The sequence below is a fragment of the Wasmannia auropunctata genome, unplaced genomic scaffold, assembly GCF_000956235.1.
Source record: "Wasmannia auropunctata unplaced genomic scaffold, wasmannia.A_1.0 LD335400.1, whole genome shotgun sequence".
Lineage (NCBI taxonomy): Eukaryota > Metazoa > Arthropoda > Insecta > Hymenoptera > Formicidae > Wasmannia > Wasmannia auropunctata.
The window spans coordinates 265,696-280,526 of record NW_012027490.1 but is presented as its reverse complement, the minus strand read 5'-3'; the positions used below and the strand labels follow the sequence as shown (position 1 = coordinate 280,526).

General features: G+C 38.0%; 2 protein-coding genes across 2 annotated transcripts; both read right to left on the bottom strand.

The window, feature by feature from the left end:
- Window positions 1–799: 799 nt before the first annotated feature.
- Window positions 800–5,407, bottom strand: LOC105457041. The gene is made up of 5 exons (XM_011701457.1): window positions 5,197–5,407; window positions 4,786–4,838; window positions 4,543–4,623; window positions 4,210–4,430; window positions 800–4,113 (listed from the first exon to the last, which is right to left on the bottom strand). The coding sequence occupies exons 1-5, from the start codon at window positions 5,257–5,259 to the stop codon at window positions 2,909–2,911; spliced, it is 1,623 nt and encodes a 540-aa protein (XP_011699759.1). The 5' UTR covers window positions 5,260–5,407; the 3' UTR covers window positions 800–2,908.
- Window positions 5,408–5,971: 564 nt separating this feature from the next.
- LOC105457040 (vacuolar protein sorting-associated protein 11 homolog) lies at window positions 5,972–11,654 on the bottom strand. The gene is made up of 16 exons (XM_011701456.1): window positions 11,483–11,654; window positions 11,305–11,373; window positions 11,016–11,189; window positions 10,739–10,935; window positions 10,322–10,580; window positions 10,092–10,243; window positions 9,782–10,015; window positions 9,402–9,702; window positions 9,134–9,322; window positions 8,863–8,985; window positions 8,633–8,760; window positions 8,341–8,553; window positions 8,090–8,262; window positions 7,708–8,005; window positions 7,301–7,620; window positions 5,972–7,174 (listed from the first exon to the last, which is right to left on the bottom strand). The coding sequence occupies exons 1-16, from the start codon at window positions 11,495–11,497 to the stop codon at window positions 6,750–6,752; spliced, it is 3,270 nt and encodes a 1,089-aa protein (XP_011699758.1). The 5' UTR covers window positions 11,498–11,654; the 3' UTR covers window positions 5,972–6,749.
- Between the last annotated feature and the right edge of the window lie 3,177 nt (window positions 11,655–14,831).

The following is a 14,831-nucleotide window of genomic DNA, read 5'->3' as shown; positions in this document are numbered from 1 at the left end:
GCGAACATCATCTACTACTGTATGCCGAATATGGAATAGAAAGGGATTCGTTTTACCGTATCATTTTTAATTTGAAAAAATTTTTAATTCTTTCAATCTTCTTCGCGAAAATTGAAATAAACTAACATAAAGCTCAACAATCTCAAAGCTTCTTTCAAAAATTAGCAACTTTATAAATTCACTGAATAAATTCATAAGAGAATGTACAAAGAAAAAGAGAATATACAAAATTGATTAATTTTTTAATTATTCCGCAACTCATCACTATTCTTTTGTAACGTACTTGCGTTTGAAATTATTATTATATTTAAGTACACCAAAGCACATCTTGCTGAAGCGAAGTAAATCCGTAAAAATCAATTAAGCTCGTAAGCAGTGGAGCTGCAGAGCATACTACCTTTAGAAAGGAAAATCGTGCACTTATCTGCACAAGAAATCGAGGTATAAAACGTTCCAAAGCTACAAAAGCACATAGCTCTTCTTACAGCTGGAAAAGATAAATTACGAAGGAAACTCAATGAAGCCGAATAATGCAATATTTTATTGGAAGAAAAACTGACACGGAGAATTAAGAGGACCACTTGTTCAAATTTCATTGAATAATGAGACTGTTTCTTTCGAAAAAGTTCAAAACTGCAATGTAAGATAACTGATCTTGAAAATAAGCTAGCGAAAGCGGAGTTAAGCAATAATTCAATGAAGAGTAAACTGGAGGAGCAATAGCAAATGCTGCAATATCTTCAGCAGAAAAAGAATAATAATGTACGTGCTTCTAAAATGCAAAATAACCGCAACACGGTCACGGTTTCTTGATATATTTTATTTTTCTGAAAATTGAAGCAGGTTTTTGAAATACATGGTGGGGGTCACATTTTTTAAACACAAATGGGGAAATACGACATAACGCACGCACACAAAATATAGTGACTTTTCTGACTAGAAATTACTACAGACTTGTGGCGGTATATATTATATACGATGTACAATATATATATGGTACAAGCTTATTATTATATTATTAATCACGCGGACTCTCGTTAAAATAGCCCATTTATCAGTTAGAATCGATTACAAAAAATAAGTGTGTACATATATATCTCTTTTATTTTGCTTTGCATTTTAAGGTAAGACCTCCTTGGCTGCGAGACTGCATCTCGCTTATCCAATTACTTGCTTATCTAACGGACTTGTCGCTATTGGCACATATTGCGTTTTCTTGGACCGCTATTATGCTCAAGAACCTAAGTCGAAGGATGACGTTGCGACGTGATATATACCACCAGATCTTAAAATTCAATACACGTCGCATGTGTGTGTTATTATATACTTATTTAAAAAAAAATGGTGACGAGAAGTATAACGCGTATATAAATTGAATTGCTTTCTTTTAATGCACTTTATCTAAAAGATATGATTCGCGAGGATTGCAATTAATGTTCCCACATTAATAAGAGTAAATCAAGATTGTTCATGTCACAGCATGTGGACGCAGTCTTTCTTCTTACACAATATATAAATAATATATAATATTAAATCTGTGGTATTGTACAAGAAAATTAACGTGTTACATTTGCGCGAATGCGATTGTTGAAGCAAATTTATTTGCATAATAAATTTATCGTATGTACGTCCCTTACGTTCATATTTTTTTAATATTCAATTGAACGATCTTCGCTTTGTTAATTTCTTACTCTTTTTTTTACCCGTGGCCGCATTTTTATTACAAGAGTATTGCTGCTTCAATCGTAAATTCGAATCTCTTTTTGTAACAAATTAGAATCTTTTTTGGATAATTGTACCTTAATGTCAAGTATATGTGCAATGCGTAATAATTTGCGCATTCTTTAATACAGAGGTAATATTAATGTGCATATATATATTTATATAATAGAAGCTTAAATATATAGAGAAGACTGGCTTGACGAAAATATATTGCACGAAGAGCGCTACTTCGACATTGTCAAGTTCAATACATTGACATCATTATTAGAAAAAATATGTCAAAATTTATTTATGATATTTTGAAATAAATCTTATTTCTTACGAATTTTATTAAAAATCCTAATCACTTCCACATGGTCTTACGTAATTAATTGTATTAATTACGATAATTAAATCCAATTTTGATAATTTAAAAAAATGTGCAATTTACTTATCATTATATAGAGTAATGATTGATATTTTTCTTTGTGCGTAGGTGGATTAAATTGGGCCGCGCTTTTGAAACACCATTTTCACTGTGTCTTAATCTTACGTTACGTTAAGTATAGTGCAGAAAAATAAAAAAAATTAGTATCTGATACACGACAATGTGATACTTGTCAGAAAGATTTTTCCATGGCAGTATATGTCGATAGATATATCATAAATAAGACGTTTCGCCGACATATGTAAATGGAACTATCGCCGATCACACTCAGAGATAATATTTAGCATCTCAAATAGATAATCAAAATAGTTCAGCTTCAGAATTGCGGTATTACTTGCAAAAAATATTGCGGAAGTGCGAATTAAGTCTAACGATTAATATTAAGTTTGCTAATAACACTGCGTGAAATAATAATGAATGATATATATTTACACATCTTTCACGAGATTCAATCGATTCAAATTCGACAAATTAAAGAAATGATGAAGTACTATGAAACATTATGGAATTAGTAAATGCGAGAAATATATTCATCGCTATGGTAAATTATCCCATACATACCTGTTAATGAAAATAATACCGCATTATTTCTGATAAAATAGAATCGTTATTTCATCGCGACGGTCGAAACTCCGTTAAAGATCTGTGTATCTCGATAACGAAGGATTAAGTTTATATTGCTATTTAAGTTATGCGCGAATAATAGAGACATACAAGAATAAATATCGCGTAATACGCGCAATGAATTTCAATTTACGTTCAGTCTAACGACTTTGATCTGTCTAATTTGTGTTTACTTTCAAGATCAAAGTTTATACTCCGATTCATCGCACGAAGACCGCGGGCCGCCTCGACATTTTCACTCGGAGGCAATTGCACATTTTCAAAAATAAAGGATTCTAATATCACATTATTGGATGGATTTGATTGAGAAGAATACGCATCTCGTTCCAGAGAACTCGCGCCCTCGGATGCCGCGGATGTCTGAGCGTAATTGAAAGTGCTCCGTTGGGAAGCGCTCGACGTATCTCTGGGGAGAACGTTTTGGAAGCCGTCGTCTTGGTAAATAACACTAGTGTGTCTGCGCGGTAGTCGCAAGGAACCGCCGTGATTCGTACGTCCTCTCAGGAAGTTTCTCTGCGTCACAGAGACCACGTTGAACGCGCGCTTCAATTCGTTCTCGCTTCCGTTTTCCTCCGACTTAGGCGAGAGAGTGTTCGTATCGGTGATCGTGACGCATCTTTTCTGAGACACTCGATTTTCATCCTGCACGGTAATTTTACCGTGGACCCGTACAGACTGATCATTTCCATGCCAAGGACTACGTTCCCCGTAGTTGTCGGTCGCTGCGTCAATATTGAGCATCGCATGTTCCTCCGAACTCGGAATCTCGTAGCCGCGAGCCACGTTTTCTACATCCGGCAGCACATTGGACGGTCTATCCGTTGGATATCCCGGCAACCGATGCGGACTATTCTGGTAGCTACAACTGAAATTACTTCCACCGGACGCCATCGGGTCTTCTGGATATTCCAAAGGAATACACATGTTTTGACCGACCGCGCCGTTCGTCGTGCAATATTGGGAGAAATGCGCGAACGGAACACTCTCGTGGCTGTCGAGCTGATGAGCGTTCGCGCTATCACTTTGACATTGACTCGAATTACCATCCACCAGTCTCGCCGGAGAATTGCAGCTGTAGAAAAAACACTGCGGTACACTTGGATTTGGTATCACGTTCGCCGTCTGCAGATTCAGCCGCGCGGCCGAGGAGGACTCCGGTGATGCCGGATTTGACATTTTGCCACGCGTTTGCGCTATCACTGTTTCGTAACTCGGCGGTGGGCCATACAACTGATAATAAGGGCAATTGGCATCGTTTAATACGACATTCATGTTCTGATAGTGTGTCGATGTGGTCGCGTTACCGTTATACGCTGGCGCCGCTGTACTTCTCTGAGGACCTGCAGGTTTAAGAAAATTTACGTAAATAAAGTTTCCACTGCGTTTTCTCACATATTTTTTATAAAGTAAATCTACTAGATCGTCGAATTTCGAACCTTTCCACATGCGATGCAATAGGACGGTATTTCTCGCGGAATTGTATGTAATACGAGCTTGCTGCGCCTGGCAAGGTGCGTTACGAAGAGAATTTTGCGATCTACTGTTAGAAGATCGAGTTGGAATAGCTGAAGCTGCTGCTCTGTATCTGCCCTGCAACCAGTATCGGTACCACCAACCACCACCAGAACAAACCAAGAACATGATTATAACCAGGATCCTGAAAAATTAATTGTACAATATTTCTATTGTTGCGCTGCTTAATGGAATAGCTTCAAAATTACACAAAACATATCCGTATAATTATTTGGGTATATATTAAAACTACTTACCAATAGTACCACAAGTGATGGAAATGAAATCCGGGTGACACACAACAACCGAAAGCACAACAATACTCCGTTCTTGAACATCTACGAATGTTATAATCGGCGCGAAATTAATTTTTCGTGCGCAATATATAATAAAAAACAATATATAAAATAAATGATTCTTTAAACATAAGTAATTTTTTTACAAATCAAATGTAATTGAATAAAATTAGTTAATATATATAATTAAAAGAGACAACATACTCGTAGTATTTTATTTCTCCAGGCATATCAGAGGCACAGTACTTTGCTTCTGCCTGAAAAAAAAAAAATTGCGATATCACGGCTAGGGATTCGTAAAAGCAAACGTTCTCGTACTATTCTAACAAAATCTAACCAAAATTTAATCAATTTCATCAAATATCGTAACAAAATCCCGTACTGACTTTTTATACTTGGAGCATTATGATGCTCCATTATTTGATTCTATATTCAAAGATTATGAAATCAAATACAATTGAGCAAATTAGCTGTAAGATTGCTCCTGCGAATCGTTTCCGGAATGTAAGTCAGCAATTCCCGCGTCCGCGGGTGTGCAATAATTTCGAGTTGTAAAAGGGAAAAACTGCGAGTAGACGCGAGCGTCGCTCGCTCGCGGAGGACCAGGCGACTTACGTAAACGAGACACTTCGATGTACCCACGAATATCGCGAGTTTCTTCTTGCTGCTGCGAGCCATCTCGCCGATTGGACACTCGCGTCGCCGATTCCGAGTCAAACGCGATCGGTTTTAGCACGATGTTTTGACATAATCGCCATTTCCCACCGTCCGTGATGTACACACAACATTGCACATTGCACTTATTGATTTCAATTTCGGAGCTCAACAATGACGTCAGCTCTCGCCGCCAGTGCTACCACCACGGGAGGGAAGTGAGCGATAGGCGACGATGACGCATTCGACGCGCCAATGAGTATATCCAATGTCACAGCCGCTCGCTAAGAAATTGTCGGATGTAATTGATTCCTACCTTCGGATCTAATTACATTCAATTGCTTATATTTAGCCACTCAGTAAGTGATTATATTATAAAATGCAAATGCATAAATTTGCGGAATTTCGGTCGTGATTGTGATCGAGAACTCTGAATTTTTAATCTCGATTCAATATTTGAATATAATATAAAATAATATCTTTTATTTATATAACGAAATTATAATAAATTATTTTTGGTAATTTGTGCTCTACTCTATTGAATGAATAAATTTGATTCTCGAATAGAGAAATTTTCAGTTTGACAGTTTAGAAATTCGATATAGCAAAAAGCATCTACATAATTTATATTTACTTTATTTTATTTACTTTAAAAAAATCTTACCTGACAAGTAAATTGATTAAAAATAGATTATACAAAATCAAATAATTATGTATAACAGAATTCATGTACAACAGGATTCAGATTATTTTTATTTCCTTATTTCTAATATATTATAATTGTACAATCCTATAATTCGTACCTTTTTCGATACATTTACACGTGCTGTTCGATTCAAGCAAACAGATGCAGCACACAAAGGCATAATTATTACAATAATGTTCGTTTTGCTCGAATTTAACTTGCTTTCTTTTTAAAGATTACAATCACGAAAGCAATTAATGCGAAGACGCAGAGCGGTGAAATAATAAATTTTGAATCAACCACAATCTGCAATTGATTTTATCAAAAATTTTTTACTCGATTCCTTTTCAAATCACAGTCTCATCACAAAGGCGTTGATATACATTTTTTCTTCATTGATCGATTGCTTTTTATTTTACGATCCTTCAATCCTCTTTGCCTCAAATATAAGCATTTAAAAATTTTAATATCGTGTTTCATCTACACAAAGATACAAAAAGCATAGTATTTTAAATAACGCTATGCTCCTTTTTACAGGTAGATATTAAGCTGTATTTAGAATCTGCACAGCATATAAAGTCTTCGATTTGTGGAAGTGAAGGAAGTATGATGCTCTTTTACAGCATATAAAATTGAAGTAGATACTATACAAGTTTACACAAGTTTATACACAGTACATTAGATTCGGAAATTCATTAATGCTTATTGAAGCATACGTTTGACGATATTTTCTTTCTTTTTACGTATCGCAATGTATACATATACCTATATGTATCTTGTCTTGACTCTTTCACGAAAAACGTATTCGCGGCTTATCTACCGAATGGATTTAGATGAACAGATTTCTGTTGTAATCGTCGTCGTCGTTGCCAGCCCGATCGTTATCATTGTCATCGTCATCTTTAAAAGGATTATTCGCGTCGTCGTCGTCATCGCCGTCGTTGGCGAAGGGATTTTTAGATTCGTCATAATCGTCAGTCTCAAAGGGATTCGATGGCACAATAGGGGCTTTTGAATTTTTCTCAAAGGACTTTTCGATCGGCGATAACTTTGGTGTAGTGCTATTTAAAATGCGGGCTTCTCTGATCGGCACCGGCGAGGCTTTACCGCGTGGCGTCGATAAACCGCTTCCCGTTCCCGATATATTCGCCTCCAACGATGAAGAATACACGTCAGGCTTGACAAAATTCCGGAAACGCTCTTCCGTTACTAAAGTAGGAACGTCATATCCAGCTCGTCGAGGCTCTGTTTTTCCTGTTGAAGGAAGAACGCGAAATCGATTAATCGTTTGAAGTATTGAAGTATTGTAAGTATGAAATGAAATGTGCTGCGAACAAACTAATACATACATAGTACAACAGGTGTGACGTTGAAACGTACCTGAGGTAGAACTCTTTCCTTCATTTAACCTGAGTCTCGCCTCTGCACCTGGCCCGTAATTTAACTTAGGTTCCTCCAACTTAGTCGGTGTAGGTAATGATTTGTCTGTATCAGTAATTACTGTTAATTTCTTAAAAACGCCTCTACCAAAATAATCGGCTACTAAAGAAAATGGATCTTCTGCTCGATCGAGAAGACTGTGGAAAGTTTCATGCAGGTCCCTTGACTGCTCTTGCGCTCTTATGATATCCAGTAATTTCTTGTTGTTTGGCAAGCAGGCCGGACATTCGTTTTCATTTTCCGAAAAGCTCTGAAAGCAACTACCGAGAAAAACGTACGAAAATAAAATAGATTGCAATAGTGAAGTCATAACCTATAATAAAAATGTAATATTTTTGAAAACTCACTGTTGATGATACGAATGTTGACACATGAAATGCACAGATGGCAATTCCAACTGATGATGGCACGCGCTACATCGCGACCCTTGAAAGATTATCGTATTGTTCTTTATTGCTTCTATTTGTTCCCGTAATTTAAGAGTATCGGCTCTATATTTCTCCGTTAACTCCGTGTCAGCTTGAGTTTGCTCGGTTTCCGTTCGCAATACACTGCACAAATAACTTCTAACGTCTCCCAACGTGCAGGTCAACGATGTAGAAATTGCGTCAATGACCATCAAAGGGGATAACAGTCTTTCTTGAGCTGCAACGATATTTTGCATTAACAAAACAATACTTTCCAATGCAATTTAATTGAACATGATTGATATTCCGTAAATATATTCACCGATGTAAGCTAATATATCCGCGAGAAGTTTCGTTGGTGCATCCTTGTTCTTAGCTACGCTCCACAAAGCTTGTACCCACAGATTAGGATCCTGATGACCAAATCTTTTGCAGGTGGCAAGAACTTGCTCGCTGTCTCCCTCGCATAAATGAAATCTCAATATTTCTTGATATCTAAGATAATAAAAATACATTTACATTTGAGTGCATTTCACACGTTCATATTATACTATCATTCGTATGATTACTCACAGCTTGCTCTCTTCGTAAAGGAAAAGTAATCCTTTTCTGAAATTATGTTGATGACAAAGAATTAATATTTGGTCTTTATCATAACGAGCCTCGGAATTTTGCAGAAGTCGTACAATTTTCTGTTCATATTGTAGTTTAGCCACATCATTATCTAATGCCGACCAAACATGTAAATAATGTTCCACTAATGTATTATAAATAAGCGTACTCCATCTACAAAAAATATGAAAAAGAGTTAATTTTAACAATTTTGATATAAAAAAAGTATCTTTTTTCCATGAAAAGTAATAACCTTGTATCTGATTTAACTAAATGCTCCAAGAACTCTACAAGTCGTTCAGAATTATTTAGAAATAAGTGAATAAAGTCTTCTGGACTAGCTTTATCGACACGCTGTTCTGTATATCCATTTAAAGCTTCCTGCAAAGATAAATAAATTCATAAAATATTTCCAGTTTTTAATTTTTTCTCATATAATTTGGTCGAAACGAATAGAAGAATGTCAGAAACATATGCGCATACCTGATCTACAAGAGGTTTGTTGGAAGGTTTATAATTCGTGCACAAGGTTTTCAAAAACTGTGTGGACTCATTTGGCACATTTTCTATCAAGATATTTCCATATTTCTTCATATTAGCTTCCGCCTGTAATATTTTTAAAATATTTTTTTAATATGGATATCTAATTATTATTTGTAGAAATTTATGTGTATATATATATATATATTTTATATATATATATATATATATATATATATATGTGTGTGTGTGTGTGTGTGTGTGTGTGTAATACCTCTTCGAATTCTAACGTTGCCATGTATTCCAAGGCCTTTTTGTATTCCTGTTTATCTTCGATTTGAATACGAAGATACCACTCGTGTTTACCATGTTTCTGTGCAAGTAACAGTGCATCCTCCGGCGATGCTTGGCGGCACACTTTTATCGCTATTTCCACGTCAAAATCAACCTCACGATCTTTTGTCTAAATTACATAATGTAATATAATATATATCATATATATATTAACAAATATTTAGTTTTCTCAAACATATCCAACTTACCATAATAAACTCTTTTAACTTATCAGTATGGTTAAGCTTAGTGTAACAATTTAATAACAAGGTAGTATGATCCTCTGTTGCCTGTCCATTTTTATGCAACGCTTGCAAGTACGTCGTCAAATTATCGATATGTTGGGAATCCAAGAATTTTCTTATCACGTAAGACGGCTCCAATTTGCCTATAGTCTTTATATATTGCTCTATAGCGCCATTATGATCCCCCTTGGAATACAAATGATCTCCGTATTGACGGAAAATATCTATGAGACCTTCGGCATCATACTGCTGATTTTTAGCTATTCTATGATAACATAAGGTTACATTGTTAAAAGCTAATAGTCTTAATGTTCCGATTTAATAATAATTTAATTGATATATACCTTATAGAAACATCATACAAATTCTTCTTAAAGAGCAACGCCAATTTAGATTGTAAGTCTTTCTCATCTAAATGATACAGCTTGTTGTCTCCACTAAGTATAAAAAATCCACCCCACTCGGACAAAACTGCTTGGACAGACACCATCGGCGCAGAGAACACAATAAACTTGTTTTGAATATCAAGCACAGTGATAATGTGCTTATCGACACCAGGAGGTATGGGTTCTATCGTGCTACGAAAATTTGATATGTTATATTATAAATATAAAAGAATTACAAGGAAAAAACACATATGCATGTATTCATTACTTGGGTTTGGCGGATATAGTTGCAGTTGTTCTTGAATTCGCTGCTTCTTTCGCCACTATCACCAAATACGTCCTGAACCATTCTAGCATTATCTTTTGACCCTCTACTGCGTAGCATGGGCCTCTGCCGTCTGGCGTGTAACAATAGATAGCCTGAAAAATTTCGTCCTTTTGAAAATAACTATAGAACATAATATGACACGAGCACAAAACAACGCATGTCCAACGTACGTCGTTACGTCCGATCATAAAGTGACTGTCTTGCATAGACTCGGCGAGCACGCTGCATCTTCGCGAGCAACCCATCGTGTCCAAAGTAGATTTGAATTCCTTATCCTTAACGGTAATATTATACAGGAACACGCAGTTTTGCGTAGCGACGAACAGATACGTCTGCTTACCGGTCGCTCGTATCGCGAGGCCGGTGATAGTCAGATTTGAATCCTTCAAGACTTTAATTTTATTCTTTCTTTCTCGAGTCAAGTCGCCTCTGAAAAAAATTTAATTACAGGTTGCTACAATTAATATAGCATTACACCATGATATAAAATATATAATAAAGTATATTGTATAAAAAATAGCACCCTGCCACTTAATATTAATGATATCCAATAACATAAGAGAAACAAAAAAAAAGTCTAAACTTACCTGTACAACATAATAGAGCCATCCCCAAATCCAATAGCCATCAATGTGAGACTAGTATGTACACAAAGAGCTGTCGCGGGGACCGCTCTGTAGCTAGGTATGGCTCTGCTTATTCGAACGCATGTTGGATTTCCTTGCTTATCAGGCTTGGCCAAGTTCCAAACCTTTATGGTAGGATTACATCCAGGCTCGTCCTCCTGTCAATACAATAGAAGCAATTAATTCAAATCTATTTTGTTAAAGAAACGCATCGCAGGCAGAAGATCACAACTCTTACGCCGATGGTGAACAGGAAAGTGGAGTGCTGGACTTGCTGCGCCAGTACCAGCGTGATTTCATAAGCTCGAAAAGTCGTGATCTCGTACGATCTGTTTATCAAATGTACATTGCCCACGTTGTCGCCGAAGACCAGATTGCCATTGCCACTGGTAGCTGCCGCGACTTGAGCGTCCTGTACATACAAGAGAGGTAACGCGATAACCGGAAGTAATTATAACCCTTTCTCTGTCCACGGTAGAAACGCAATGATCAAGTAACATTGTTAGCACGCAAAAGATTCAACTTACCCCGAACGCTTTAGCGATCTTCCCCGCGTCAACCTCCTTTTTCAAGTCGAAAAAATTAAAGCGCCTCCACTAAAACGACGAAGTAAAGTTAACATTGACGATTCTATAGGTTATCTCGAGCGTCGGACGCGAGACGACGACGACGTCGACGATCGAGAGAATAATGAAAATAACTGACCTCCAGAAACGCCATGATACATATGAACGAAGCGACGTTTATTTATACATGTATACTCGGGGAGAATTGTAGGCCCAGCGGTTTGTATATGTACGGACTTTTGACAGCGACGCGAACGATCGATCCGCCAGCACGCCCGCCGCCTCTCTTAGCCGCTGCTCCTCCCTCCTGTCATGTCAGCTCAGCTGTCGCGGCGGCACGTGTTGCGCGCGTGCGCGCGGATCTTCCGTATCCACTGGACGGCGCGAAGCGAGTGTTGCGAAGGAGTTTGACAGCTGGTCGACAGATAGCGACACCGACACGGCCGAGCGGACGCGCTTTCAATGCAGTGCGATAGAAAAGTGCGAAGTCCTCGCCCGCATCGCCGCGAGTTTAGACCAGTCTAAGTGCGCGCATTAAACTTTATCGTATCTCATTTACATAAAGTAACGAGAGTAGTAATTAAAAATGTTTAGCAGAGCGTTTGCCGCGCGCGAAAATGGAGAATCGCATCCTTGGAAAAGAGACGATACGAAAGACGCTCGCGAGGTATTGTTGCTTTCTCATTTCTCATCAATTTGTATTATAGTCGGAGAGATTTGTCATAGCAAATTTTAATGGCAACCGTAAGGAATGTTTTCGGTGCCATTAAAATATATTTAAGACCCGCTTGAAATGATCAATAATTCGCGTCGGAATATACTCCACTTATAATTTCATGCGTCGTAATATGAAGAGCAATTGAAGAATCTAACGTAAATTCACAATTGTAGAATATACAAATATTAAGATACGCAATTATAGAACATAGAATATATATTATATATTATAAATATGATATATATATATATATATATAAATATGTATATATATATATATCAAAATGCACACTATGTCTATCCTAAAATTTTAATTACTTTTATTTAACTAAAAGAAATAAAAGCATTATTAAATAAATATAATTAAATGCATAAAATATAGATTGAATTATTTTATTCATAATCTTTTAAGTTGTGTATTTTGACGTACGTGTATATATAATTGTCAGTAAAAATCTGACGACTCGTAGATCGCCTGAAATGGTCTCAAAATAATATGCGAATTCGGTACATGAGGTACATCATATATTAATAAAAGCTGAATCAATTTAATGTTATTTTCGATAAGACAATTTGCAATTTCGTTGCAATTTTTCGTTTAAAAGAAAAATTCTTCGCAATCTCCTTCTGCAAATCGATACTATATACTTCTCTCACCTCGCTCAGAAATTTCGCGAGATCTTAAATTACTCGCGCATCACCGAGCCTTCGATATTGTGGATTGCGACGAAATCAAATGTCGCGTCTGCGTTAATTATAATACTCGTTTACGTTGACGCCGCGATTCGACGGGTCGGATGGGCGGAAGGGTTACAAAAGAGACCGCGACGAAGCGGCACGCCAGTGCAATGCCGGGAGTACGATATTTCTCGAGACGAGGAGACGAGAGAATCCACGGTACTCGTCTCGCCTTCATCTCGACTCGGTCTCCGACTGCAATAGCATCCCGCCTCGTACGCTCTCGCGTCAAGATTAAGACGTAAGTTCTGTTATATTTGTTAAAAAGGACGAACAATTAAGTGTGTTTCGATGTTTGTGGGGGCGGGCGTGTACGTGTGTCCGTGTGTCCGTGTGTACATGTGTGTATTTGTTGCTTTACAGAGCTGTGCGCGGGACGTAGACTCTCGAGAAGACTGGTCGTAAAATCCTTGAAAATCGGATCGTCGTTTCCGACGACGAATTATATCTAGACATTCCGGACAAATTCTACGAGGGACGAGGGGGCTGCCTTTTTCGTTCTCTCTCTCTCTCTCTCTTTTTCTCTCTTTCTTTCTTTCTTTCTTTCCTTTCTCTCTCGCTCTTTAATATTACAAAGTAACAGGTAGATCTCTCGCACGCGTAACACATCATCGACGCAAAAATCAGATCGGCAACGACGATTTACAAAACGGAGCTAAGCGTTTCGACAATCCCTTTCTCGTTGGTCGTGTTGCTCCTCGCCCGATTCGTACTTTAGCCGCACTTATATATAACAATTAAAATTAACAATTTAAATTATCACTTAATTGTGACATGTCGATTCGGAGCCTCTATTTACAGATCGATTGTGACGGCGACATGGTCGGTCGCCTCGGAACTTAAAAGTTAGACGATCGCATTTGCGGCGCTAAATGTGCAACGGAAATTCCTCTCTTTCTCTCTCTTTCTCACACGCAGAATCGGAAAACTCAAAGCGGACAGCTCCTTCTTCTCGCGGAATTTACGAGAATTCCTCCGAATTTCAAGTTACTTGTTCGACGGAAGAGCGCGAAAGTTGTTTCTCGCCCGCGTTCGCATCTCTCGCATGGATCCAATACTTTTTCGACAACGAGCTCCATCACATCATATCACACGTTTGTACATATGTATCGTGCTCGCATTAAAGAGGATTCTATAAATGCGGAACCTACGTGAGACTTTTTAAGGGGGGAGAGGGTGATCAAGGGGGGGAGGGAGAGGAAAATCCCTCGCGTTGAGAGATCTCGGCCACTGAAATTTCGATTGCTTTCCTCGAGTAGCAACACGATCAGATCGCTTAACTCTCTGTCGGAGAGCGGCAGATTCTTGAATAATACGTGCCGCTCATATTCGAGTGACGATCGACGTCCGAACCGATCGTTTTGACCCCGAGGTGAATGTGATCTCTCGAAGAATTTCAATCCGCCGCTCTCGAGGAGTTAAACGTTGTTCTCGCGCACTCGTAGTGTGCATCAGTGTGTGTACTTTAGTCCACTATATTCTAATACGATAGACACGTGTAGATGGTTGCAATGCGGAATACAGAAAATCATCCTTTACCCCTATTTCTCTTCAATTACGTCGTGTATGAGGGTGTTACGAAGTCATCCGGTAGTGATTCTTGAAAATGTCGCTACGAGTCGGTTTATTATCTTTTTTTAGTTACTCTTTCTAGTAACTCGTTCTCTGTCATTTTTGTTTTTGTTTTCTCTCTCTCTCTTTCTTTCTCTCCAAAAGCACGGATGGTACCATCCTTGTTTCATTTTAAGTATAGAAAAAAAATGCAACTAGAAAAACCGGAGTTCGCTTCGTAACGGCGGAAGGTACAGTGAAAACCGATAGTCGCGTCCCCCTTTTGCCCGTTGCGATCTGGAAATTGCGGGTTTATCGAAAATATTTTCATCAGTGTTCCATTACACTTGTGCGTCCACCGGTGGGATAAAAGCCCGTATTCTAGAGGCACATTTAGCGTCGCAAACGTGGCCGTCCGCTTCTCGTTTCTCTTTCTCTCTCTGACACCCACACACACACACACACAGACGCAGAGCACACGT